At 46.1% G+C, this 27,961-nt stretch overlaps 1 protein-coding gene across 1 annotated transcript; it reads right to left on the bottom strand.

Moving 5' to 3' along the window:
* Nucleotides 1-13,675: 13,675 nt before the first annotated feature.
* Nucleotides 13,676-17,933, bottom strand: LOC131288508 (uncharacterized). Its single transcript, XM_058317650.1, has 7 exons — nucleotides 17,803-17,933; nucleotides 17,393-17,731; nucleotides 15,784-17,277; nucleotides 15,408-15,711; nucleotides 14,482-14,763; nucleotides 13,917-14,105; nucleotides 13,676-13,846 (listed from the first exon to the last, which is right to left on the bottom strand). The coding sequence occupies exons 1-7, from the start codon at nucleotides 17,931-17,933 to the stop codon at nucleotides 13,676-13,678; spliced, it is 2,910 nt and encodes a 969-aa protein (XP_058173633.1).
* Nucleotides 17,934-27,961: the final 10,028 nt, after the last annotated feature.

Genomic DNA, 27,961 nt, shown 5'->3' with positions numbered 1-27,961 from the left:
AGGAGTATTCACCGTGCGCCCGTAGAAATTGTAGTCCGAAAGTAATGTATGGAAATTTAGTGCAAATGTCATGAAGTTAAGAGTTTTTTTTTATATTTTATTTAAACTTGACCTAACTAGACTAGAACATAGCGTACCTTTCATCAGAATATAACAACCTAACAGCAAAAACAAAATTTAATACTTTTACTCTGCTGCTAAAGCAACAATATATTTTGAGCTCTCTATAACTCTTATGAACGGTTTTAAAAGTGGACATATTCAAATATCCTTCCTGATTGAAATATAGAATTGTTTTAAATCTTATTCAAAATGTTGATCAAAGGATGAGTAATTTTGATACACTTCAATGCGAACGACACTCAGCGAGCGAAACACATTTCTACCATAAAAACTGATTTATTTCTGCTTTTATGTAACGCTAAACCATAACAGCATTCCCGATCAGGTCACCAGAGGCGACAAGATGGATGGAGACAAATATCGATGCTTTTCCGAGATTTTCGTTTCGCTCACCACACTTCTCTAAACTTCAATCACATGACCGTGATTGCCGAAATAAAGCCATAAAACCATCATCCGCCGGCGCAGAGTCGGGACGGCAATTGAAATTCATTACTTCCCCAACACCGCAGGACGATCTGGGTGCATGTTTTTTGTCATAAATCTCCGAAGGACCTCGGTCGAGAAAAGCGAACCGCTTCAAATATCCATCATAAACCATTTCCCCATCTTGGACGTCCGGGCGGTTCGAGATGTGACATTTTCTTCTCCTAGCGGTGCATACACTTTGGTCGTCTTTTACTTTTGGGGTAATGTGATCCCAAAATGGGCGACTATTGGCTCAGCTCGTCGCGGGCAAAATCAAATGTACCACCCTCTGTCCCCTTGCATTCGTTGCAGTGGGTTTTTTTTACGTTTCTGAGTTAAAACAGTTTCATCACGGTGAGATTTAATTTATTGAACCAACACTACCGCGCATCGAAGTAAGACAGTTGAGAACGAGCGTGATCGTCTGATGACACGAGAATGTCGCTAGTCGGTGTTGCTATGTAGATGGTGCAGCAATGAAAAACCATTCCTTTAATACCATCAAAGCAGGCGAACAAACAGGGAGTAACAAATGAACGAATTGCTTTCCGTTCCTTGAAACAATCATCAATCATGCCTCGCACATTGATCGATGTCATCGACGAGGGGTTTCAGTTTAAAAATTCATTCGTGAACGTAAAACAATCCTCGAAATAGGTGTAATTTGTGTAAAGTTTGAAAGAAAAACAAACTGGAACGGGGCATGATTGCATCTCACTAGAGTAGAAAATTGAGCTCGAAAAAACAATCATGTAGTTAATCTAACTTTCATCCTTTTCGCTAATTGCAAACCTCTTTCGATGAAACGTAACACGGATAGTAAAACTCAGATGATCGGGAGGAAATGACAAAAAAAACCACACCCGTGAAACCTGTAACTGCAGCATAATAACCGAGGCAGTAAAATTCAATTACGGTCCGATCGTTTTTGGGAAAAAATAAATATCCCCTGCGGAATACATTTCCCCGCACTCAAAAACGGCCCGGGAAGGCTGGGCCTCAGCAGCCTCCGGCCAGCACTAACTACCTACTGCCGGCTGTGGTGGGCTTGTTAGTGGAAATTTCCATTTCTCGGTATAGCAGTTATGCTCGGATGGACCGATAGGATATTACACTCTGCTATAAAATTCAAATTCACTCTCCAACGGCAGCCCAAAACTCCGCTAGCCGCGTATCTGGCTGTTCTCCCTCGGTTCTGGCGTTTCGTTTCTCGGCGTTGCCCGAAGAAATAGTAGGAAACAAAATAACGAGCCAAAATCCTACTACACCATCCAGCGCACGCACCACCATATACCGCCGAAATCAGCCAAACAACAGCCTGTATCCATATTCTAATGTGGCATATGATTATCATATATGTTCTGCCACCGTTTCGGCTGGCCGTGCTCGGAGGGTGGCGGGCCCGTCGGCCTTCCCTTGAGGAATTTTCCCATTACGGCACAGCAGAAACAGCACGTGCCGCGTTCCCACGAATATGCGCGTATAGGGAAGAAACGACAACAATTGAAGGTAACAAACTTTCCAGCATAAAATATGTGTGCACCCGCCGGTACGGTGGCCTCGCGGAATACCTTTTGCTTTGAATTACATTATGGGGGTTTTGAGGATGGATACATATAAATAAATTCCACGAGCAACACAACGGATCTTCTTAGTGTAGTTAGGTGTAAGAACTCGTTTTAGGATTTGTTGTTGATGTACATATAGATCACGGTAAATATGAATGAAATTTGACTATTTTATCCGATAAGTTATCTGCTAACGCAGCTGTACCTTTGACCATTTACTGTATCGATGGAATTGGTTTTATCTCTGCATTGTTAAGTCGTTGTCCCACCGTTTGCCAAAACTTTTAATAGTTGTGTTTTCTTCTCATCACTTTTCATAGACAAATCGAATCGACAACGAAAACACGTTATACATTGTATAATTTCATGCATTAGAAAAGCCGATTTTCTTTTCTAAATGAGATTCTAATTGAAATGTTTGGTTTGTAAAATAAGGAAGAATAAAACCTTTCTCCAAAAAGTCCATTTAAACTGAAAAATAACCAGGAACCATATGTACGATTAAGTACACCATTGGCATCAGTTGCAGTGGAAGCACAAAAAGCTCACCGTGGATTGATTAAGATGTTTGATGAAAGTAGCGCACAATTTTTCCAGATTCCTTCATCCGCTTCTTTATTTGTGTCGTAGTAGAGTAGATTGATGAGTTTTAAAACACTCCACAACTCGATGTTGAACACTCCTTCCACTAAATCATTCGCGATGGAGGCATAAATCAACGGTAAGATAAATGTGCTCATTTTAATCCTTCTTTCTTCATAAAACCACCTCCAACAGACTGTTCGCTGACAAGTTGCGCTCGAGAATCTCGGCCGCTTGGAGAAGATTGCCGTGTTTTTAATTTTATTCAGTTTTAATTGCCCGCCTCCCCCACCCTTCGAGCCGCTGTACTTGGGAGCGTAACTTTTTGTTCTTAGAAGAGGTAATAAATATTTAATTGCACGTCCAGATGGGAAGCACAACTTTCTGGAGAAGGAACGGTTAAAATATTGGCTTTTTAATACAAGTTAAAGTACATTTTCAACCGGTGAGTAATGTTCGGAAGCTGAACAGAGAATGGAGTTTGCTTTATTTGTAAATAACGATTGTGCGTTCGTATCAGTCCTAATATTTACGTCAATTATCTTTCGATAAGTAGTCCTCTTCTTCGCACAATTCTGCTGGTAAATCTTGGCATCAATCTATAATCCCGATGATTTATTCTGCTACAAATACCTGAAAGATTTTTTTTCTCTTCTCCAATCAGCGATAAGCTCCCACGATAATTTGAATGGGTATAAATTATTCATTCCATCACGCTCGGAACAGGAACCAGAATCGAATTCGGATTAAAGTCAGTGCGATAGACATTAATCTCGACCCCGACATTTGATATCTTTCGTTCTATCTCGAAATCGGGCCTCTAAGCACCTCCCAGAAGCCAGAAACTAGAGAAGAAAAATCAATCCTAATTGAAGCTGATCCAAACGGGGGAGCTTAATGCTCGTTTCTGGCGAGTAATAATTTATAATAGGGTTCCTATCGGGCATTCTCTCCAGTTACTATCGCTTCTTGATTTATTTCACTTGTTTTGTTTTTTGTAATGAAGTTTCTTTTTTTATTTACATTTTTTAATAGAAAAACACTTTCCATTTCTTTTACTTCCTTGTTCTCTTCTTTACCACACATTGGCCCACCTTTCCGGTTCGCCCCCGGTGTTGCGGTACTTTCGTTTGACAAGCGTTTAATTTATGGATTCATTCCGAAGCCAATATGCTCGCGGTCGGAGGCTTCGCAACCCGAGTGTCGGCTATGATTTTGGTGTTTTATGGACATATGTGTTGCGAGGGTGCATGGTACGGTGGTTGTGGTGTGCATGTGCGTACGGAATGACTTTAATTTTGGGCCCATCGTTCCCTTGGGGACCTGGGCGCACCTTTAAGGCTTAGAGAAATGCCAATCCGAAAAACCGCAAAACCACCGAGCATGGAAAAGAAGCCACAGGAACACAGGAGTTGGGTCTCGTGTAGCTAGCAACACAAAATAGCCAAGCCTACTGACAACGCTGGCGTGTCATTTTGGAACTCCACCGAAGTTTTTCTACCAACAGGCAGCGTGGTGTTGTTTTGGATTACTTTGCTGCTTTTAAAATCTGCTTATAACCGAGACATAAGTAAAAATTTAAAAATAGTCTTGTTACACATTGAATTTCATCCAGTTAACACTTTTTTACTGCCCAGATTCGGATACAAAAATCTTCCAAAATTACTTCATCTTTTGAAGCTACCGTTTCGAATTCAAATGTTCATACGAATCCAAAAAATAACTGTTAAATTAAATATAGTTTTAGCCTCTACGAGCCTATTTAAAATTATGTTGCGGCTCTTAAAAAAAGTCACAACCAACTTCCGAAACCAGGTCTATTTATGCAACTCTACATTATTTAGATCTATATTTCCGCGTGGAAAACAGTACCAGTGCTGTCAATTTACAATTAAGCTGGTCTTCTGTCCAATCACTTTCCAACCGAATAAACGTATCCTTGTAGAACAAGTACCCAGTTGCGGCAGTGAGAGAGCTCCGGATTAAATCCATTCGTCGTTCCTAGAACGCGTGACCCGTTTTGTCCAGGAAAATAGTTTGTTTTCTACCGTCGCTTAGCCGTTCCTTTCCTTTTTGCCTACAGCTCGGAGATTTTGTTGGCCCGATAGCAAACGAGGCCTACACGGAACCCACGGGCGAGTTGGGTATGAAAAATTAATCCAATCAAAATTGCTCCATCCTCGGGGTCGTGGAGGAACAAAATCTACACTCATAGATTGGTTGGCAGCGGCATACGGACCGGCTTATCGGAACGCTATGGATGACAGTGTGGACGAGCGAACGTGTAGGAAACCGCAGAGCAAGCGCAAATGGGAACGCTCTAAAACGCGCCTGAAAACACCGGAGCCGGCCGTCAATGGAAACGAACGAGACGGGGCATAACCGAATGGTGTAGAAGGGGCAGCGGGCCGAGGGGGGGTGGCAGCATCGACGGCAGCATAATTCCGACGGCGAGAGCACTCACACACACACACACTGTGCACACACGGAACCAAAAACGCACAAACGCGACCCCATCATCATCATTCGGCCGACAGCCCCCGGAAACGAAGGGTGCATTCGAGCAGGGGGTGTTTTCGGGAGGGGTTGAAGGGTGCGGAAAGAATCCGAATCCACCCGTTGCCGTCGGGGCGGTGGGTGGTGGTGGTGGAGGTGGCACGTCGGAGATGAGAGTGAGAGTGAGGCGGTGAGAGCAAAACCTCCCCTTCGCTCGGATCAGCGAACGAAGGAACGAAACGGCCTACCACGATGAACAGGATCCGGTTTTGGAGCGCTTGGGTGGGAGGAAATTGCGGCGTGTGGGTGGTGGGGCGGTAGGGGAGGGGGAGCGGTGTAGGCTTCGTGAAGGGACGCGAAAATACCTAATCCCCACGGGGGTTTAGTTGGTCGGAGCGAGCTGGCACGATCCGGAATCGCTCTCGTTTGCGAGCGAGAAGACGCGCACGGTTCTCGGCACGGTTATTACCAAGAATCTCATCAATAAAAAATGCCAGCGGCAATTATAAACACAATCAACGGGTTCGGGGCACAACAGGGTGGTGAGTGGGTGGTGGTCGTACCGTAGGGAAGGTACAGGGTTCAGGACCGGCACGAGTAGTTTTGGCGGAGGCCGCTGCTTTTCGCTGGGCGAAAAAGGGATTCGAAACGGTGCTGATGGAGTACGGTTTTTGGGGGAAGAGGGGGCGCATGGTGGAGTCTGGCAAGGGCACGCTGTGAAGGTGGAGTGAAAGGGAAGGTTCTATATATAGAAGTACTGGTGAGAGGAGCGAAATCGAACCGGCAGCCTGCCGGAACCGGCACCGACATCCCGCGCGACCTGGCATGTTCCCCGTCCCCTCCCCGGTGGCCCACCGTTTCCCGGGGACGAACGACCACGAGACGACCACTTCGGCACGAACCGGTTGGCGTGAGATGACCGGATTGCGTGAGCGAAACAGCGAACATTTCCGCGCACCCGCTTACCCCCCAACCGACGACGGAGCCGACAGGTTAGATCGATAGGATGTGAGCTAAAGTTACAGCGATGGCGGTCGACCATGGGTTTTAGATTTGAGTGCAGATGAGTAGATTTGTATGTTTACGTACTGTCGATGCTGTCTGGCAATAATTGAATTGATGAATTTTTTATTCTTTATTTTCTTAAAGGGCTCTTTGTGTGGACTGAAAATTTGTCAATTTCGGTTTTCTGTACACATTTAACAGGATTTCGTCTATTTATATGAGATGATATTTGTACAAAAATATCTTTCGGTTGATGTTAACTCATATGTTCTCGATCGTCTATATACTTCGTTATTTTGGTTCCTCAAATGTAAGCCTTAATTCAGCTTTATGCTTTTTGCTTTAGCTTTTAATTATAGCTTTATTTTAATAAGACTTTATGAGTTTTCAACACAACCGAAAAGTATTGCGTTGAATAAACATATGTACTACTTGTATTAATCACATAAAAGAAGTACTTATGCAGTTACAACTTAACTCTTAAGTTAGATGTTAACTCCTATGTTTTCGATTGTCTATATACTTCGTTACTTTAGTTCTTAAAATTCAATTCATTAATTCAATCTAAGACTTTTACTGTTTTGTTATGAATACTGCGTTGAATAAAACTAACGTAACCCTTTTATCAAACAAATAAAAGAAGTATTTATACAGTTTCTTGTGCATGTTCAGTGTTAAATATCCGATCCTTAGTAAAGCTTCTAAATTCCCTTTTTACACAATGTTTTTATCTGAAGAATGTTGAATTAATTGAGGGTGATCGTGTTCGGCGGGCTTTGAGCTATCCTTTTCTTCTGGGAATAAATTAAAACATATTATTCTCCACCGAACACCTAGTGGTTTCGAGTGCCTTCCCTCCAAAGGACGGTCGTAATGTATGCTGAGGATTAAAAAATTAATATTTGTTTAAAATGCCACGCTAGGAAAATGTTAACGACAGTTACTGAAATCCGTGAGTGGAAAACTATGTTCCCAAAGCCAGTAAAACTGCCATTACGAACTCCTCCAGCAGGCACTTGGAGGCAAAAGTTTCGTCTTCGCCCGCCAGGCAAATGCTGGCAACAACAGCGTTCCCATCGCACACTTAAGCCATACGCAGGCATTAACCGAATTTGAAGATGACTACTTTTTGGCGTTGTTTTACTACGCGTGGAACGGAAGCGCGTGACTCCCTGGCAAACTTTATTTAGTCGCTTTGTCCCCTTCCTCACCTCCTAAGGACACCCCTTGCCAGCTGCAGGGTAGGAGTAAGTCACCAACGAGTAGCGAGCGAGCGTCCTGGCCATATTCCCTCGGCGCACTCTCATATCGTAAACCGCATCGATCCGTAGATAATTTCGAAGCAAATTCGCCGTACGGGATTTACGCTTCCACCGGGCCACCTCCCCCAGCATCCTTCCCGCGTGCATTCCTTGTATGGGGTTAATACTTTCCCGTGGAATGTCGCCTCGAGAGCTCAAGTGTGCACCGTTGACGTTTGCTGTATGCCGGGTACGGAAGGCAGAAAGCCAGCCAGCGTTGGCAAGGGTACTTATCAGAGTACACACTCCGCAAGAAGCCGACCTCGCTGTGGATTCGGTAAGACACACGACCCCGGTCGGTTGTCTTCAGTGGGATTTCAGTGGCCTGGACGGCTTGGCTGAAGAAGGGGAAGGGAGCACCCAGAGAGCGTTGCGTAACCACCGACGACGGCGGATACCCCTTTTCCCAACACCGACGGCAACACCGAACTGCCACCGCCTTTCGATGCAATGTTTTAAGGTGCTGTTTAATGAGGTTGAATTTATGAGTAAACTTTTCGCGCGTGTCGCTGTTGTTTTATGTCGCGTTTGCCACGAGTGAGGGCCACGGGGAAAGGGGGGAAGGGGGGCCCGGTTGGAAGAGGGCCGTATAAAAGCAAACAAACGCGATCGTCTGGAAAAATGAATCTCCTCATTTGGAGGCCCGTTTAAAGTGTTAAACACGTTTTATAAACACAAAAAAAGTTATCTCGTGCAACGCAGGTATCTTAAAATTCCTATTGCTTGCTTTCCCAACGTTTGTGTGGATGGATATTATACCATGAACGGTAAGTTTATGTAAGCTAAACTTATTTTGATTTAAAATTTGTCATTCCTATTCGAAATAAAAGATCTTGGACTGAAGCTTATTTGAGCAAAAACAGTAACTTCACCAAAGACTGTTATCAACATCCACATCCATAGCTCAGTCTGAATTCACCCTTTTGGTAAATTTCCCGGAATCAAGCATAGATCAAACGGTTGATCTCCCTATGTCCGCACATGCACCACCCTTTTCCCACACACCCCTCCCCACCCCATTCCGTCCAGCTAACGAGGCTTTGTGCATCGGGTTGGATGTATTTTTCGGACACTTTACCCTGCCCCGCTAAAGTATCGGCAAACATAGAGTGTATAGAACGTTAGCGTCCGGTGGGGAGGAGGAAATCAGCACGAAGAAAAAACAACAACACAAGAACAAGCCTGCAATCAATGTTGGCGTGCGAGCGCGAACGAGGCAGAGAGAAACTGGACTGGTCCAGGGAGACTTCGAAACGTTTCTGTTCCGATATGTGTGTTCGATTGACCCAGTTATGCTGCTCGCGGAAGGTCCACGCCGCCCGCCCGAAAGGTGGGGCGGAGGGGGAGGGATTATGTTGTTTCGGTCGTTTTATTTTACGTTTACCTTTTTTCGAGCCTGCTCCGCCGGGTTCCGCCGCACGCCTAATGCCATCCGATGGGGCCAGTTTCGCCGACGGATATTTGATAGGTTCGTCAGGGAAAAAACGTGATCTGTGCGAAACGTAGGGAATTTTATTCGGTACTGGAACTATTGGAATACTTTTTACCAATTAACGGCCCAACAACATAAGTGAAATTATTCGTTATTTTTATTCCCAGTTCTATTCGCATGCATTGCAGTTATTAGAGCAAACTGTTGGAACAGAATTATTATCATAGAACTCACCTCAATTATATTTGTACGAACAATCTAGGCTAAAAAGTTTCCTGAACCAATTGTCATCAACCTAAATGGTCATGAAACACAAGAATCATAAATGCTTGTGGAGACCTTCTCACCGGACACTGCTAGTGACGGTTTTGACAGGGATACTAAAATTATCACATCATAGTGCGCTCAATTGGACACACCCCCTCCTGCTTACCTGCTGAACCCCTCTCAAAGCTTCCCCTGTTCTGATATCCAGTCCTCGACACGAGACCTTGATGTTAACACTAGCGTTACAACGTTAAAAACTACTCGTTTGAACAGAATGGGCTTCCCCGGCAGACATCATAAACGAGTCGCAAAATCTCGAACCCACTCGATACTGGACAGATTTAACCTTTGAAAGAGAAAAAGAAAAACAAAACCGACTTCGGAAATCTTCCAGCTACCTACGAAACACCTCAACAGGTACGAACGTCCGGAAATAACCGTGGAATGGCGTTCACCTGCCCGCCCAAAGTCGCTCGCAAAGTCGCATCGGAAGAACAAGGAGCCTACCTTTTCCTCGGTAAGAGCCACTGGTTCACACCCCTCCCCAAAATCCACCCCAATTTACGCCCACCCTCGGGAGGTTAAAGTTTCACTTTCATTCACCAACGGAATGGAAGAAAAGGTACCGACCATCTTGCAAGGTAAGCCTCCCTGCCGATGGAAAGTGCTGCTTTAATGTGAGTTTTTATCCAGCCCGCGTTCACGTTCGACTTCGTTCAATGAACGGTTTCCAACGGTCGTCGGAGTGTTCGGTCGTGTGTGAGAAAAATAAAGGACAACACAGCACGAAGGACACTCGGGTCGACTGGTGAAGCCGTCTGGTTCGGTAAACTTCGACGCTTCGGCAGCAGGAGCGAGGGAAAATCATTTCCCTTTTTCCCACCGTTCAACGACACCAAGAGTGTGCCTGTGTAGGTGAGAGAGCTCACGAAGTCTCATCGTCCTATTTCACAAAGCCTGGTGAGGACGAACAGTTGTTTGAAAAGGATAAAGTTGCGTACAATCTGCTCACCTTCCTGCATGCAAGCGATGAACGAATTGCACGCAAGCCAGGCAGGATCCGCGCGGTTTCCCAAGCCGTTCACCTTCGAGACGTGGCTCATCCGGTCGTTCCTTCGCCGTTGGTGGGCGGTAAAGTTCAAGGTCATGCTCAAGGAAACACATATCGCATCCCTTCGCCTCGCACACCAAACACACCCCGCGCGGAAACGATGGCGTCAACCACCGCTCGGAATGTGTTGAACTTTTTCACCACGGTTTCCAATAAACCTAATGCGTAGTAGTCTGCGCTTTTTGCGTTTCCTTATTTTGGTGCCTTTGGTCCTTTCACCTTGGACCGGATGGCGCGTCTCGACCGACTGCTCTCTTCTCGCCGAAGGCGCCAAACTGAATGTAAACTGAGAACAAAGGTATTATCCCACTTCGGAAGCGGTTATTGCTCACCCCAGCAAAACTCTACGCACTCTCTCACACCAATTTTCCCACCAAAATTATTTGCATTCCGCCAACCAGGGACACGTGAACACATGCTTTGAGAGAAAGAGCAAACCAAGGGGAAGGGGGGAGGTTTCTAGGATAGAGCGTTTCGGATACGGATGCGTCTGCTTGACCCCGCGGTGAACATTTTCCAGAAGCTTCCAGAAACCGTTCCGACGATGACACTTTGGACAGGATCCAATCGAACGGACACAAAACGAATGACGATGTTTTTACCGCAGAAGCGTAGCAGGAACAAGGAACTTACCGGATGGAAGTCTGTCAGCTGATGGACAGTTTATTCCAAACGTTCACTACATTGTGTCAGTAATTGCTCAGAAGTTTTAGAACTTCCTTTTACATGCTCCAAATTTATATTACTGCTTGGAAAACATAAGTTGTGGACAGATAAACATTGCATGGTAAATTCACACTATTGTAGACCATTACTTTATGCCTTGCATTACTTATTGCCATCTTTCAGTATTGCTTTTCACAAATCACTTTTTCGCCACTTTGATCTTCTTTTCAAAAGGTTTTAAGCGAAACACCGTTCTTTAATCGTATAATTTATTCTCATCAACTATTGCTTTGCTTTTCATGCTGCATAGAGTGAGCCCGCCCAAAATGCAAGTAAATCGCACTGCCACACGAAGGTGCTAGTATTCAACGAGTCCTCTGCGCGCTGCACGCTCCGGAAAACTGCACAAAGGATGCACGAGCGCCCCATGGCGAGCTGGTCGTGCGGCTAGTAACCGTAATCGTCCTCGTGTCAGTGTGTAGAATGAGGGAATGGTCCGCCAAACACGCCACACGCCAAGCAAACGAGAACGACCTCGCACGAACGAACGAACGAACGAGCGAACGGATGAACGTAATCAAAGGATACAACCCTCCCAACGGAGGGGGGTGTGTGTTAGTGTTCACCAGGGGTCGATGCACAGTCCCCGATGCTGCAATGTGGCGGGGTTGCATCATTCCAGTGCCAGCCAGCGCACAGCACGCACGCACGAACGCATGTACGTCATCGACGTCCGTCCCGTCAAAACAACGGTGCCTTGTGGTAACGCCGGGTCAGGTGACCTCATGAAGTGAGAGAGAGAGAGAGAGTACAAGCCGGCTCCTCCAAAACAATCCGAACGAATGTTCACCCAGGACGGATGCTGAACGGAACCGCATGAACGCCAAAGCGCCAGCCGAACGCGAACACACGAATGACAGCTGCACCGGTCTTTGCCGTGGAAATGAATTATACGTAACCGACATCAAGCAACATTCGCGGAATTATTTTTTGGTTTTGAAATTGACAAAAAGTGCAATGATTTACTAGTCTTGTATTATAATTTTTTTCCGTATCAAAGAGAGTAAAGATCAACTAATTATGCCATAGAAACTACATGTACCCACATATATATGCTCCATGCAGCATATAAAACGTATTTTTCGAATTCTCATTTCCGTTGAAACTGAGCGCGCTCTGACGGTGAGTAGCTGAGTTATATTTCACTTGTAATATTTCTTATTTGAATGTTGTTTAATCGACCATTTACGCCACGATTTCGTCATTGATGTGCATTTTGTGTAGTTCAAAAAGACTTTGTGAAAATACATTCATTCATTCCTGAAAGATCCGCTTTAAATGGTAATGCTTCGAAAAGCGAAGTGAAATATTCTCAGCTACTCACCGCCAAAGCGCTTCATTTTGTAACGACGTTTGAAATCGCGTTCGTTTAACGGTTAGTCAACTAAAACTGGAGAACGCCTTGAAAAGAAAGCCCAAAAACAGAAGTGGATTTAACGCGTAAACTACTGAAACAGGCTGAAATTTACTTAAAGTGTTTCCTTTCTTTGGTAATATTTGTTATTCTCAGGGGTGGCAAAGAACTGCAAGTATCCAAATGCTATCGGGAAGACATGGTTAAAGTAGAAATTATTATTCCATTTACAAGCAAGAAAATGTGTCAACTTAGTTGCTTGTTTAATACTTGTTTATTGGTCACTACATTCAAAAAAATGTTATTAATTTTGCTTTGGCCAGCGTATTACACCATACCATGTATTTTTCTTGTTTTTCGAAAAGCTACCCACACTTTTCGATCCATTTGTTGTACCTACCAAAGCATTAGAACGACACAATAAATCTCGTTGATCTCAAATTTTAATTTCATTTTATTATGCTTTCCGATGTAACCATCGTCTTTCTGTTTTCACATAGATTTGGTTCTACAATAAGCGTCATTGCATTGGTTCTCTACCGGCTAGCTAACTAAATTGATTTCATTTTTTTACTGAACGCAGCTACTGACGGTTTTGATCGATTTCTACGCAGTTTCGTATCTTTTTTCCTTTTCCTTGTGATAATTTTCGCCACGCACAACTAATGGCTGCGGTGTCGTTTGGTTTTAAGTTTCAAAAAGATAACAATCTTTTTAACTGCTGTTCCTTTATTGGATACTTTATTGATGTATTCTCTATAACTCATGTAGTAAGGACTTTAATATCCACAACTTACACTCTATCGCAAATCCTACGTTCGGTTTCTTAGGAAGACGTTTGACTTTTACTCCTGGTTTATGATCACTTGCCCACTTGTGAGTGTTTGCGGTACAAAAACCCTCCGGTGTCACTACAAGCCTCTTATAAGGCTTCGTCTTTTAAAAGAGGATTCCTTCATTCGTGGTCCTTTGTTACCTTCTCTTGCCATTTGGTTTTTGTCTAAATCCCTGCCAATCATTGCATCCTTGCTGCTCTTTCGTAGTATAAAAAAGTTTTTCTTTATTGCTTTCGAAGTTTCACTTCACGGGATTCACGTGTAGCATCTTCCATTACACGTGGAGATGCCATTATTTGTCTTTTCTGGTTTTCAACGTTCCTTCTCATTCCAATAAGTTGCCTTCGCCCTAGTGCTATGCGATCGCAAGCTGTTGCATGTTCTTTAACTTTTCTAAGATCGCTGCTCAGTGGGCCTTCTCCAGTCCGATCAGCTTCTCGAAGAACATGCAGTAGTTTCGATCGTTGTTGTAGTAGAATGGATCCTCCAGGATGTCCCGGGCGTGACTGAGCGTTGCTGCCGCCAGCTCCCCAACTGTCCACTTGCGATCCTTTAGCACTCGGCAAATCGTATCGAGCTGAGGAAGAAGAAATTAGAAAGAGATTATCAAAAGCACTTGAGGAGTATCGAAACTTCCAACTTCATACCTTCGAAAGTTTTTCATTGCCCGCTGTGTAGTAGCTGAGATATGGAAGACCGGCTACGCTGGCTGCCATCCACTGGATCACCATCTTGAGCTGTACGTCACCACGGCGCGTACCACCACACCCCCAGTTGCCCGTCGCCACCGGCCGCAGGTTGACGTTGAGCGTCCGCTTTTGAGCAAGTTGAGATATCTGCGAGAGGCGAGAAACATAAACGTGTTGCCGAAGGTAGCATCATTAAAAGAAATAGTTATTTTCAACAACGAGTCCACGACGGAGAGTAAAGTAGAGAAGAGAAGACACAGAAGGTAAGTGAAAGATACGGAAGGAAAGATTGAATTTTTTTGTTGATGAAGAGATTAAATACGAAACAAACTGGAAGACAGTGGAAGGTAAGCACAAAAGTTTGAACAACGATTACCTGAGTGGCTCAACGGAACCACGAGAACCACCAGCAGCTGACAGAACGTACGCAAAAGCTTCGTTAACACATGCAGCGATGGCACACACATACACACACATACGGAAGGCACACAACAAAGTACAACGCTCGGCTCTGTATAGCTACCTTCAGCACCACATCGTCACACTTGATATCCTGATAGTAGGACACAGACCAGTTCGGTTTGTAGTGCAGAAGTTTCGTCTTCAGCGACGACTGGCGTTCGAGCTTGGGACCGGCAGTCTGTTGCCTCGCGGTGCCGATGGCCGGGTCCGTCACCGAGCAGCCCGAGCCGCTGCGGGTCGTCGAGCGCAGCTTGAGCAGCAATTTCCGATGGTCGGTTCGCGTGAGCTGAATGTTGGGACACTTGAACAACTTTGCCGGTTCGAGGGCGAGATAGTCGTGGCGCTGCCGGAATTGCATCCAGCGCGTCCGCAATCAGGTACATCGAGGGTGGGTGGGTATGTATGTACGTGCGTGTATATATGTGTATTGTTGTGCCCGGTTCCAGGAAGTTCAAAGTTTAACCGCAATCGAAAATCGCAACCAAATCGCAACCAAAACACAACGCATTCCAAAGCATACGATCGGAGGAAGGGATGAGCAGATGATGATTCGGGCGGGTGAACCAATAGATGCGGGAAGGTTTTTTGGGATAAAGAAGAGAAAAATAAAATATAAGTAAAGAAACTCAAACTGGTTCGAAATCCATTTATCAAATAAGAAAAAAAGGATTGCAAAGTAAGGAGATAACTATAGCAACCATGGCATTCAACACGGCCTACGTACAGTTATTGGAAAGAATACAAGAATCTCCCGAAGGTCCAGGTGGGAATGGCACTCAAAGCGGGCGTTCTACACTACAACAGCACCACTCTACGAGAAAGCAGGCAGCAATCCCAAAGGGAATTACCAAAATATAACCTAGTTTCAACCGGTTCTACAAAATCTCTCCCAAAATCTACAGCACCAGCTCACTCGGATTGCGCCAGATTTACGGAACTACTGGAATCTGAGTACTGAGTGACCTACACTCTTCGAGCGGAACTTACCAGCTGAGCCGCCAGTTTGTGCTTGTGTTTCGCCAGCTCCAGCGAAAGCGATCGTACGTGGAGCAGGATCTTTTCCTTCTGTCCCAGTCCGGCGGTCCCACCTCCAGCTCCCACCGCCAACCGCGTGCCACCCATGTCGCCCGCGGTTCCATTCCCGCTCGTAAGGCACTCCTCGGTGAACGGAATGCCGACGAAGCTTTCGCTGAGCGTTCGCTTGAGCAGCGAGTTGGCAAACTTGAGCACGGCCTCGTCGCGGGCGTCCAGCTTCTTCGGTTTATCCGTGCTGATGGGATCCTCGAGCCATCTAGGGAGAACAAGAAAGTCCCGTATGTTAGAGAACTCGAGATAGTGGGCAGTATGGAAGGTGGTTCGTTACTTGGCGAACTTCTCGTACACCTCCTCCAGTTCCGAGCCGAGATCGGAGTCGAAGCTGTACCGCGACGACTCGTTGGTGGGCTTCCGCTCCAGCGAACCACCGTTCGCGTGGCCCCCAGATGTCGTCCTCTGCTCCTTCCAGTCCGGCAGGTCGTCGCAGTAGTTGCTGTCCATGGAGCCGTCGAGCACGAACCCACACGAACCGCCTCGCCGCACGCGGATGTCCTGATCGCGTGTCTGCGAACCCGCCACACTGATGCCCACCGCGTAGCTGCTGTCCTCCGTGCTGCCCGAGATCCCGTTCGTACCACCCTGCTCGAGCGCCGCTCGCAGCTTCCGGGCGAACTCGAGTCTCCGCTCGGGAGTGTCCAGCTCCGAGGCGTACGCGTGCGCCCTCAACCCATCCTCGTCGTCCTCGTCGAAGCTGTCCTTCGCACTGTGAAACTCGTCCTGGCTCGAGCCGCAACTCGACAGCGAATCGGGCCGCGTCCCGCCCGGCAGCTGCTGGTAGCCGTCGGGGATGCGCAGCGGATGCCGACTGACCGGCAGGCACTCGCCCGACGATCCCAGAATGATAAACTTCCCCCGCCGGGCGCCGGATCCCGAGCACACCGACACCGTGCCGCCGCTTCCGGGCGCACTCGGCCGCTCCGGCGACAGCCACGACCGGCGCTTGTTGATGTCCTTCTCGAGCTTGTTCGAGTCACTGCTCGAGCGCTTCGAGTTCGGCGTCGCCTGCCGGATGAAGATCGTCGTATAGACGTCGGGCGAACCCGGCGTCGAGCCTTCCCGTTCGCGCTCGCCGATGGGCGATAGCCGACCCTTGCTTGAGACCGTCTCCAGCTGGTCCAACTTCAGGCCCGCACCGGATGCTGTCGCCGCCCCCGTCCGCTTGTCCGCTCCCTTCGTATCGCCCACCACCGGGCAGGTCGTGTTCTGGCGGAACGCCAACAGGCACTTGTTCAGCTCGCGCAAGATATCGTCCTCCTCGAACTGCTGCGACGGCAACGCCCGGTAGTTCTCCGCATCGATGCAGCACACGGTCGTCCGCTTCGGTTCGGCGATCTTCTCCAGCAGCGGCCCCTTACACCGGGGATCCACGATCCGCGACACATGGCGCACGTTCTCAATCTGCAGCGACTCGTTGTCCTCGAGCGCCTCCACGTACAGCAGCACCGCGAGCAGCTCGGGGAACGTGCAGAATTGGATCGACTCCTGCGAGTCGCCGTCGGCCAGGACGTCACCCCCGAGCCGCGCACTCGCGAACACCGTCTGCATCGTGTCCGGGTCGGCCTTGTCCAGCTTGCCCTCGTGCCGGATCTCGACGTCGCACAGCGGAAGCTCGCATTCGAGCCAGTCCTCGATCGTGAGCCACTGCTTGCCGGTCATCACCTTCCGCGAGATGCGCAGGCTGCCCTCCAGCACCGTCGGGTTCCGCTCGAGCCAGTCGAAGTAGTGCAGGAAGCTGCGGAACTTGGCCCGCTGCACGGCGTTGCTGCAAAAAAGGGCCGCGGGCGGGGCAGAAAGGGCAGAAGGATGGAGCAGGTTAGCAAAACACGGTGTTCCTTCGGGGTTGGGGGGCGTTAAAAGCGCACGGTCGATCAACCTACTCTACTAAACCTCTAAAAAAGTGTGTAAAGTTAAAGTCTTGTAACGTGGGGTGTGTTTTTTCAGTACGTTTTGGAAATGTCGAAAAGAACGCATTGGCCAGCAGGGACGCGACCAGCCGGTAGCTCAGCTCGTAGCTGTCCGCCTGCTGCTGCAGGCTGAAGCTGAGCCCGCGGGGCGGCCGGTGCAGCTTGAGGTTGCGGGCGTGCCGCGCAAGCGACTTGACCGTCTGGGCGAGGAAATGGTCCCGCTCCACCGCGTCCATCGTGCGCTCGACGAAGTGCCGCAGGCCCTCGAACACCGTCGTGTCCTTTCCGTCCTCGTCCGGATCGAGGCTGACACTGCGAAAAACATACAACACACATTAATTACCACCGAATGACCCAACGGCGTACGACCGGCCGACACCTACTTGCAGAGTTCGTGCAACTTTTGCATCACCTCGAGGACCACGTCGAGCGAATCGGACTCCTCGATCTGCGTCAGCTTCTTCTGCACGTTCGACCACCACGGGAGATCACACGGAAGCATCACGAGCGCCATGCTGACATCGATCGGGGCACCTTTCGGGGACCGGAGCTCTGCGAATTCTCGATCGGAAACGTTTTCCGGAGGTAGCTAATGTCCCTCTCCGGCTGCAGAACGTGTCGACGAATAGTTCGAAACGAAAAACAAAAACCAAAAACCACCGAACGAACCAAACAAAGGAAGTCCACTTCCGCCGGATGCGCGATGGTCACCACTTTCTCCGGGATATCCGGCCGAATGGTGGCAACACGGTCATCGCTTCATTGGTGCTTAAGTTCCTTTTTTATTACTACACACTGCTTCCTTGTTGTGCTGTGAGTTCTATGAATGTCTGAAAGCGAGAGAAAAAAATGCGGAAAGGAAGGAAAACGGTATTAAATCAGGAGAATCGTAACAAACATCGGGGGACAAATTTACTACTCCTAATAGTGTCTGTGTTTTTCCGCTATCTGGCAATTCGTTTGGCCTTTTTATGACCAGAATCGACCGGTGGGATTCATATCGATTTAACGGTGGTAAGTGCTCTAATCACAGTTATGATTGCTGGTTGGCGAGAAGTAAAGTACTTTTCCAGGAGGGGGAGGGGGGGGGCATTGCGGTGTCTATTTACTTGTCACTCACGCTACCCGTGCCTACTTTACCGTGCCGATAACCGTCAATTGTGGGGGTGATAATCATGGTGAACGAGGTTTGATTGAGCTGCATATTTGTAGGAGTGTGAATATCTACCTGATAATTATTGTGTGCTTGGGAAATATGTTTATTTTAAGGGTTTTGTCCTACAATGGGATTTGTCCTTAAAGCTAAAACACCTTAAGTGGCAATTTGCGCTGAACCAACCAATAACTAATGATTATAATTTTATAAATGGTTTTTAATAGAAATAATTTTTTTAAACAACAAAAAGGAAATAGACTTCTATTTTTGTAGTGTAATTACATACGATAATGTTAAAGGTTCCCAAAATATGGTCCATATACATATTTCTGTAAACTGTAATTTCACAAAAAATAAGAATAATAAATTTACAAATAGTTTGACTGAAAATTTAAAGTATTGACGTTGAACGTAACATGTGTAGACCACTAAAAAGTAAACCAACATATTTTTAATTGTACAAAAAGTAAAGAATTTAACATTGCTAAACCATCAAATGAAATACAAATTTGTGTTAAAGTTTCTTACAAAACACTGCTCTTATAAGAATTTGCAACGCATTCCTTACCGACAAACTGACCCAAAATTCTTCAAAATTAATTTTCTCGAACGTCAGAACATTGCGTGATCCTCTAGGCGCTAGCTGGGCTGCATACTGCACGACATTAAGAAAAAATCCCACCCGCCGATACATCGTTATATTTAAAAATGTTTGTTGACCGACGGGAACAAACAACAAAACAAGGTGGAAAAACAGAAAGTTTTCCTATTCCGCATGTGTGCCAACACCATCGAGCCATCTTATCAAATTTACACTACGCTAGACACCTCGTGCAGCAAGGTGCCGGGCCATCGGAGACGATGAACGCATAAACACCCACCGCCCGCGTCCTGCCGGTCGTCACCGTCTTCCGGTAGCGCCACTAATGAAGTAATTCCCCTTCACTCCCACCGAAACATAAGCGCACCTCCGACTCGGTAGCAAGTTTCATCGCCCCAGACCCCGTGGCCCGATGATGATGCTAAGTAAAATGTAAACACCACGAGCGCCTTCCATCCTTTGCGCGCTTTCGCTTGAGGGGCGGCTAGCGCGAAGGCTGCCAGAAACGCACGCTAATGGAAACATGACAACCAAACAACGGAATCGGAAATAAGCACCAGCACGAGGAAGGAGGAACGACCAACAGTGCTACTATCACCATCGCACCGCAAAAAAACGCAAACACCCTTGACCCACCTTCGACTCCTGTGTCCACCTTCTGGTGGCAAGCGGAACGCAAAAGGAACCCGTCAACGTCGTCGGTCTGACAGGTTTGACGTCATTAACGCCGGCGCTACATTGCAACACTGTGTGCACGATGAAGCTTCGGCCCCGAAGATGGGCACGCAGTTTGCAAAGTCCTTGCCCGAGCGTGAGCCTCATTTCGTCGGCCGATTCCACCAAACTGGTGATAAACTTCGGACAAACAGATTTAATTTGACCATTTTGTTTTTTTTCTCCGATTTTCGTCCGAATTTTGTAACGGATATTTTGGGGAACAGGAAATGATGAAAAATTATTTATGATTCGGTACAACAGCATCCTACAACGGGTTTCAACTTCTCTCCGTTGGCTTAGTTTTGTTTCCTTTTATCATGATTTAAAATTTTTATAAATCACATTTGCAAAACTTAATTTTGACTAATTTAAAAATGGTGGAGGAGGCCAAAACATAAACACACGTTGAAAAATTAATAGAAATACTTCATCAAAAACATAACGCCGAAGATGCATTCGTTGAATAAAGTTAAATGAAAAGCTAAAATTACATTGAGTGAGTAAAGCTCGATATGAAATCTTACACAAAATAAAGCAACAAACGGAAAAACCACCTGTTACAACATCCGGCTTTCACTTCGGGGCACAATCGTGGCGCCATCAATCTTGCATTCGTTGGAAGCGAATCAAACAAATTGCACCGTATGTCGCACCCAGTGACTGGCGCAATTTTCGCAATTTTCCCCACTGTCAAACGGTGTGATTGCTTTATTTTAAGAAGCGCTTCGATTTCCACGACGCCCACCATCACGGCCATCCGTCCATCCATGATGAATGATGGTACTCTGGCACCGGTGAAAAAAGGAGCGGGAAATAGGTGAACCAAAACGAAACGAATATAACTACATAGAAGAACGCCACGGGTAATGAATCGCAACGTGAAGTGAATTGAAGTATCAGCACCTCCGCACCAGACCGTTCCCGCTGCGTCAAGGTAACACACTCCCACCGCCGAAAGGGGAGCCAAGGATGGGGGTTTATTTTTACCACCGTCAGCAAGCAATCTAATCGCCGGCACTGCGGCATCTGGCTGCACCAGCATCGAACCGGGAGGAGGCAATCACGGCGGGTGGTGAGTAACTAAAGATTGTGGAGATTCGATTAACACATAATCTTCACGGTATAACCAAGTATTACGCCTCTATTTCCCAGCATGAGTCAGTGTGTGGATTATTATATCATGTTAGTTTATGACGTTAAGTTTATGACGTTAAGATACTGATGTTGCCGTTAACAATGGAGGCGCCTGGTGTTTTAACAACACTCTTCCAAAATCAGAAAAATTACTAGAATTTATGATCACGAATATTGGCATCTCGGTCTACGCCACCCGGCTAATGTAAACGACCGTAATTGATTTATAGTTAATTTGACGTTTAACTTTTCAATGCTCACGCTTTCGGTACGAACAAAAAAATGCATCCACCCAGCGGTCACATTTCCCAACATAAACCCTCAAACGAGCCTCGCGTGTTCCAACATCCTTCTATTTATTTTTATTGAACGACAGTTTATGCCTGCCCCGGCGCTTAAACCATTAATCTTTTCCATTACATGCCATGTCTCCTTTGGAAACCGGTGTCCATTTGACCACGAATGGAGACGCCTGGTCTGCCACGCGAACGGTGCCGACACGGCGTTCCAGCTTCGCTCTATGGCACGCTCGTGGCTACGTGATTATTCGATTCGCTCCCCCCAACTTCCCTTCTCTCACCGCTGCCCCACACGCACATTCATTCGATCGATATGAATAAAATTAATAAGCGCTGCGTTTCGGTAACACCCATTATTTTCCAGGGGGTGAAGGAAATCAAGCAACACTACCCTAGTTTGTCCTAACGGATGATGCTGGGTCCTGGTTAACTAAACTCAGTTATAAAGTAAAGGGAAAAGTAGAGGACATGACAACAACGGATGCAATAACACGATGTTGTCCTTCCGATCGCGATGACCTTCCGTAGGAAAACCCGTTCCCTATTCCCGGCAGTTGGTGGATTGCAGGTCATTTGTGTCTGTGGGCCTGATTTATGTAGCGGGTATTCAAACATTACCAACATAACGCGCCTTAATCGATAAACACGTGAACCAAGGACGGGGATTTTCATTCACATTTCGAACACATTCGGCACGAAAATTAAGCCGCAATATATATTTGCAATTTTTCTACAGTAGAATTAAAAATTCTAAATTATTCAAATCTCCTTTTTAATTAGTTTTGTTTACAAAATTGTCTTGAAAAATATTTAAACAAAAATTCATTAGTGTTTAAATACCTAAAGACACCATGTACAACTTGTTTTGACACCAAAGTTTACACACAAAATATTTTTACAGATCTCCGTTTGATGCGCGCCGATAAAGCCAACAAACCCTGACCGCAACCCGAACCTCACCTGGTCTATAAACAGCTCATCTTCACTTCATATACTCGCTTCCGCGCGTTCGCACAGTGGAGAATATAAATCGCAAGGGATTCCAAGCAATAAAAACCCAAGCCACTTCCGAACCGGGAGCGTCCAGCGCCGGGAGGAGTGAGAAAAAATACACTCCTACACTGAAACGGTTGCCCCAACACCAGGTGCTACATACCTTCCACGTGGCTTCCGGCACGAAGCGTGTTAGTTGGTCATTTGGTAGCCGGAAGAGTGAACCCTTCCTTTGTGCGCGCATATCAGCTGGTGCAGCACGGAAAAAAGGGATGCCTTTGAACCGGGCTGGAGCGTGTGGAGTGATTTGGAATTTAATTGTGCCCTGGTGCCGGAATGATCAAGCTTCCATAGGCCAACTTTTTATCGAAGTTCAAAAGGGTATGGTAACCATCCCTTAATCCCTTTCTCGCATCGAATAGATAAAAATTAAATTGTTTAAAACATGCTACCACGAACATGTTGAGATTTATACATTTGACAGAATGGGATATTGTTTTAAGCACTACTTTTAAAGCAACTGTTACACATTTTACACCCAATCACATCACGCACAATATTACGTCACGTACTGGAGATTTCGTTTGAATCGCCTTTAATGTTCCACGATCTCAACCACAATGTTCACGTCTCGTCGCGCAGTCACCTCTACCCCCGGCGGTTCGGAAGGAACCTTCGTCAAGTCATGTCATTTAATACCGCTTAACTTCCCACTTTCCGGGTGGGTGGTAAATATTGACTGACACTGCCAAACCGCTTTTCACTCTTCCCGGAAGCACCCCGGCTTATAGCCTTATCGTGGTGCAGTGAACTGTGAACCGGTGGAAGCGATTCTGGGGGAGAAATGACACTAAAATATCGCCTTTTCGCATGCGCTTCGCCAAGGTCACGCCTGAAGACGAGCGAAATAGAATGTTCCATAAAGTGAAAAGTGATGTCGGAAACACAGGGCGAAGAAAAACAATTAACGTACGGCAAATATTTGTGCATGGTTCGGCGGGGAAGCGAACGGGCGCAAGGCACCGATCACCATGGTAACAACGAGTAAAGCAGGCGCACTTTGATGACGTGAGTTCATCGCGAGAAGGGAAAGAGAAGATTTTCTTCTGTGAAGCCGTGTGCCATAACACGACGGTGCTGAGAACTGGTAATGTTAACTCCAAGTGGGTTGTTAAAGGAGATTTTCTTAGAATAAAATAATAACTTATCGAAAAGGCCTCCGCATTATTATGGATTGAAAATTCAAAAGTGGATTTCTGGTGCTTAGAACCGTTTTACTTAAAACGTGTTTTGCGTACACAATATTCCACTTCGAAAGAAAAGTGGAAAACCACGTTTCACAACCGATGTTCAGTTCACATGTTGCTACATCAAGCCAAACTTCTTTGGAAAATGAGAGTTCGTCGGAAAACTTCTTCCCTCAACACATTACTCATGTCTTTCTTCAAACAATAAAAAAGACCACACGTTTCCAATCAACTAGCGACTACGACTCCTTTATTTCTCACCGTGTCGGTAACAAGAAGCCCGTGATTACATGTCGTAATCCTTCGTGCTTACGTTGTGCCGTGTTTCCACTTCACCTCAGTTCAACGTAACTCGATCCTTGACGCACTTAATCCTTGATTGAAAGGCTACAACACCTCCATACAACCGTTTACAATACCCCACATGACGTTAACGTTTTGCTTGGTTTTTATCACTTTCTCGTGCAGTACGCTCTGCTGGTGTTCATTGTGTTGCATCCGGTGATCCGATAACGGGACAAACTTTTTCAATGAATGGCAAAGTATAGCAGACGGGGATGGATCGAAAAACTTGTTGAAGACAAACGGACGACAAAATTGATCATCTAGGAAACAAGAAGCGGGATTCAGAAGACTTGAAACAAATTTAAGCAGTGAATCCTTAACGAAAAGACGGAAAGAAGCAGCAGCAGCTTTCACGGTAGAATACATAGAAAAGATACGCTCATGGGGCAACATCCTACACAGTTAGAAGCTAAAATGACGTTAAACGAGATAGTAAAACCGGCATTTATATTCTTCAAGTCGTCCGACCAGTCAGGACCGTAACATTCCTTTCGCGCTTTATTCTCGTCCTTTTTTTATGAGCCACGGTTCCTTACATCCGGAGCCAAGAAGCCACACCGTAAGGGACAGCCGATTGTTTTCTACGACCGGAATCCGGTGAATACCATTCCGAGCTTTTACTTTTTCCTCATGTCCGTTTCACTGCTCATTACCATCTTCTCTGTTGGTATTTTTCATCTCACTTTCTCTTTCTTTTTTCTTTTTTTCTTTTCTTTTTCCTCTTTTCCCCTCTCTCTCGCTCTTTTTATATCTCTGCTTGTTCATGCTTTTCGCCCTTCTAGTGTGTTTCAACCACTCTCAAGCGAGAATCAGAATAGCTTGCCGGCAGTTTGTGGCGTGGTTGCTATTTTTAACGCCATCTACCAAGATTACACTTTCCTAATGTTCCCACCCACCCGCCACAGCCCCTAGTGGCTCCTACACCCCACACACCACTGCCATCACCTTGCCCATCCCAAAGTGTCTTGGCCGTCAAGTGGAACGAAAAGCGAACGCACCGGACATCACGTCCCGCGGTAGCCATTCTGATGTGAGTCTGGGAGGAATTTCGTGCTATACCGTTTTCCGGCATCGGAAGACATTCGCGACATTTTTGTTCCGAAAGATTGTGCGTTTTCGTTATTTTTTTCCTTCCCGATCAATCTGCACCCTTGGGATGGAGTGTTCCCGAGGTGCTGGTAGCAAACAACTTGTCGATCACCTGACCAGAACGGCAATAAAAACAATATCACTCTATCACGCTCTACGTCTTCTTACGACGGGACACGATCGATGGGAAAACCCCTGATAAAGCACGCACCCGGTAAACGTACGAAGCGGCGTCCTAATGCGAAGCACAATATTAATTTTTCAGTTCGCAATATTGTCACTCCAAATGATAGCTCAATGTGGGTGGAATTCCAATTTACACCTTATTTCAGTCATTTTTTTTTTGTTCGCAATAGAAACAGGAGCTGACTAGAGTTTATTTATTGGATTTTCTCTGTTCTTCTTCACTCTGTCTTCTTTTTCTAGTCTCTCTGGCTTGTGTGTGTGTGTGTTATGTGATATACTTGTGCGAGGTAATAAATTTGTGTCTCATTAGTATCGTTTTTCATCGCTTCATTAGCGTCTCGGGTCGGATCTATCAGTTTTCCGTTTAACCTGGAACAGTGTTTATGTTATTTTCCATGTCCTTGGGGATTGTCAAGATCAATTTTATACTGGATAAGTTAACATAATTTGTCAGAAGGACTACTTTTTCTTGTTCCTGCATTGAAAAGAGAAATATTTCTGTTTCTCCTTTTTCAACATATCTATTTTTAAAAGAAAAAAGATCTACAATAAAATGGGTGATTCATCGATCACTCTTTTTTTTATTTTACACTACTCCGAGAGTGGAAGAAACACGATACATCTCTATAAAAAGATCCCTTTTGGTGCCGCAAATATTCAAAGCATGGGTAAAGACCATCATAAATGCCATAATACAAGCAATTCGGCCTGATCCGTCTTCAAATGCAGCTTCTCGTGCAATTTGATATTAAACCGAGCATGCATGTGCTCGCCTATTAATCTTAATCCACTATTTTCCCCCCACTCTCGGCGGTTTCACCCGTGCTCCGCACGTCTTGTCCAGCACCGGCGTTGTTCGGACGTTGTATTGGCGAGGCCCTTTAACGAACCCACTTCCCCCCGCAGGCCATTGGCTCAATTGTGGTGTTAACATTTCAGTGTCGTAAATATCAGGCCGAGCGAATGACCTTTTCCCAAACCCTCCCCCCGGAGAAGGAACCAGGGGACGCATAAAATCGTTTCGCTCGGGAAATGCCTTCGCTTGGCAGGGTTCGGGACGAGAAGGAAATCACAGAAAACCACTCCCTGACGAGATTTATCAACCCGGCGCGTATGAAAGAAGATACGTTGATCGAGGCAAACCTATACGAGCAACAACATAAAACAAGAAGCATCGCCGACACTACGCGAGACGGCATTTCGCCTGCAGATGCACGAGACTGTCCACCGGTGCAGCAAATCCGTTTTGAGGAAAAACTGCATCAGGAATAGCATCGTGATGATGCATCTTGTCCGCATCTCTCGGAGGATGGAGGAAAAATAAAGGAGTGGGGAAAAAACGGTTCGAAACCGAAACGCGGAAGAGAATCATCTCGCCGAAACGAACCGGGCACACGACGACCGGTCACACACACCCACACACACGAGTACATCCGAGCGACCGCCAAACGTCATCGTTCGCAGACGGTGCATCGTACTCGGGATGCTGCAGGGAAAGCGATGGTACACGAAAATGCCGTCGAGTTTGAGAAAGAGAATGAGGGCGTGTGTGTGTGTGTGGAAGAGAAGGATTATGATAGAGGGAGCAAGGTTTATGTATATTTTGAGTTCCGTGGCGGGCTGTGAGTGTGACTGATTTTCCCGACGCACACAGCCGGCTGCATTCTATAATTGAAATGAGGAGAATTTTCATCGCCAGATCGGCTGTTCAGTGACTTGGTTGTCATTGGCCGGAAAAGCGCAACTATGTGACTCATATAATTTATTTCTATTTCGCTGTAGGTAATAATTTCTACGAAAGTTTTGGAACAGGAAATAATAAGCGCAAATTTTGTAGATAAAACACAATTAACTACGAATATTAAACAATGTCTTTCAAATGTGTTAGAAATCCCAAATATTATATATTTATAACAAGATGAAATTGTTGGTCAACTTTACGTGGATAAATAAAAAATACTCTCAAACCGGTAGAGAATTAATAACAGAGCAAATCATAAGACGCTAGAGAATAAATCAGTCCAAACTTGAAGAATCGCTTGTTTGCCAAATCTGTTCGAATTCTTTTCAAGCTGATTCTCAAGTGTCGATGAAATATGACCATAATTCCTTTCCCCATCGTTACCTTGTTGAGTGTTGCAACCGGAATCCCTGATGCTGCTAATAGTAGTAGTAGTAATACTATTTGCTGGCCTTAAGAAGTGGTGGTGGATCGCTCGAAACTACCGTCTGGCGTCCGTTCATTCAACCGTTGTTCGTTCCCCCCGGGGCCAGGCCGGGTGCGGAAAATTCTGCACCCCGAGTGTTTTCCGTACCAACCACCGTAATTTTCCCAGGCTCCGAGAGCGGGTGATGAAGTGATTTAAAAATCAATTTTCTCCCATTCAGCCGGGAGCCAGTGTTCACACATGATTTCCATCGCCTGATTGATGCTTGCCTTTCGTTCAGCCGGTCGCCGGCTCGCAGCGCATGCTGGGTTAATTTTCACTTCCTCGTGGTGCACGCACACACACACACACACACACGCGCGGGTTACACCGATACACCTACACTGGCTATTTTGAGGGGACACTGACGTTTCGACGTGAAGCTGTTGGTAGCTTTGTTTTTTCTACTTTGGCAACATACTAAATTCGCCAACTTTCCAACTCCGTGTTGTTTTACCCGCTTACCACGGAATTGAAATATATTATTACACTGTCCACACAGCACGGGTACGAACACGGGGATGGCCTCGTGGGGAACTGATTTGTTGAGGTTTCCGAACTGATTTAT

This window comes from Anopheles ziemanni, chromosome 3, assembly GCF_943734765.1.
Source record: "Anopheles ziemanni chromosome 3, idAnoZiCoDA_A2_x.2, whole genome shotgun sequence".
Lineage (NCBI taxonomy): Eukaryota > Metazoa > Arthropoda > Insecta > Diptera > Culicidae > Anopheles > Anopheles ziemanni.
Note: the sequence above shows the minus strand (reverse complement) of the source record. Positions and strands in the feature narration are given on the sequence as shown.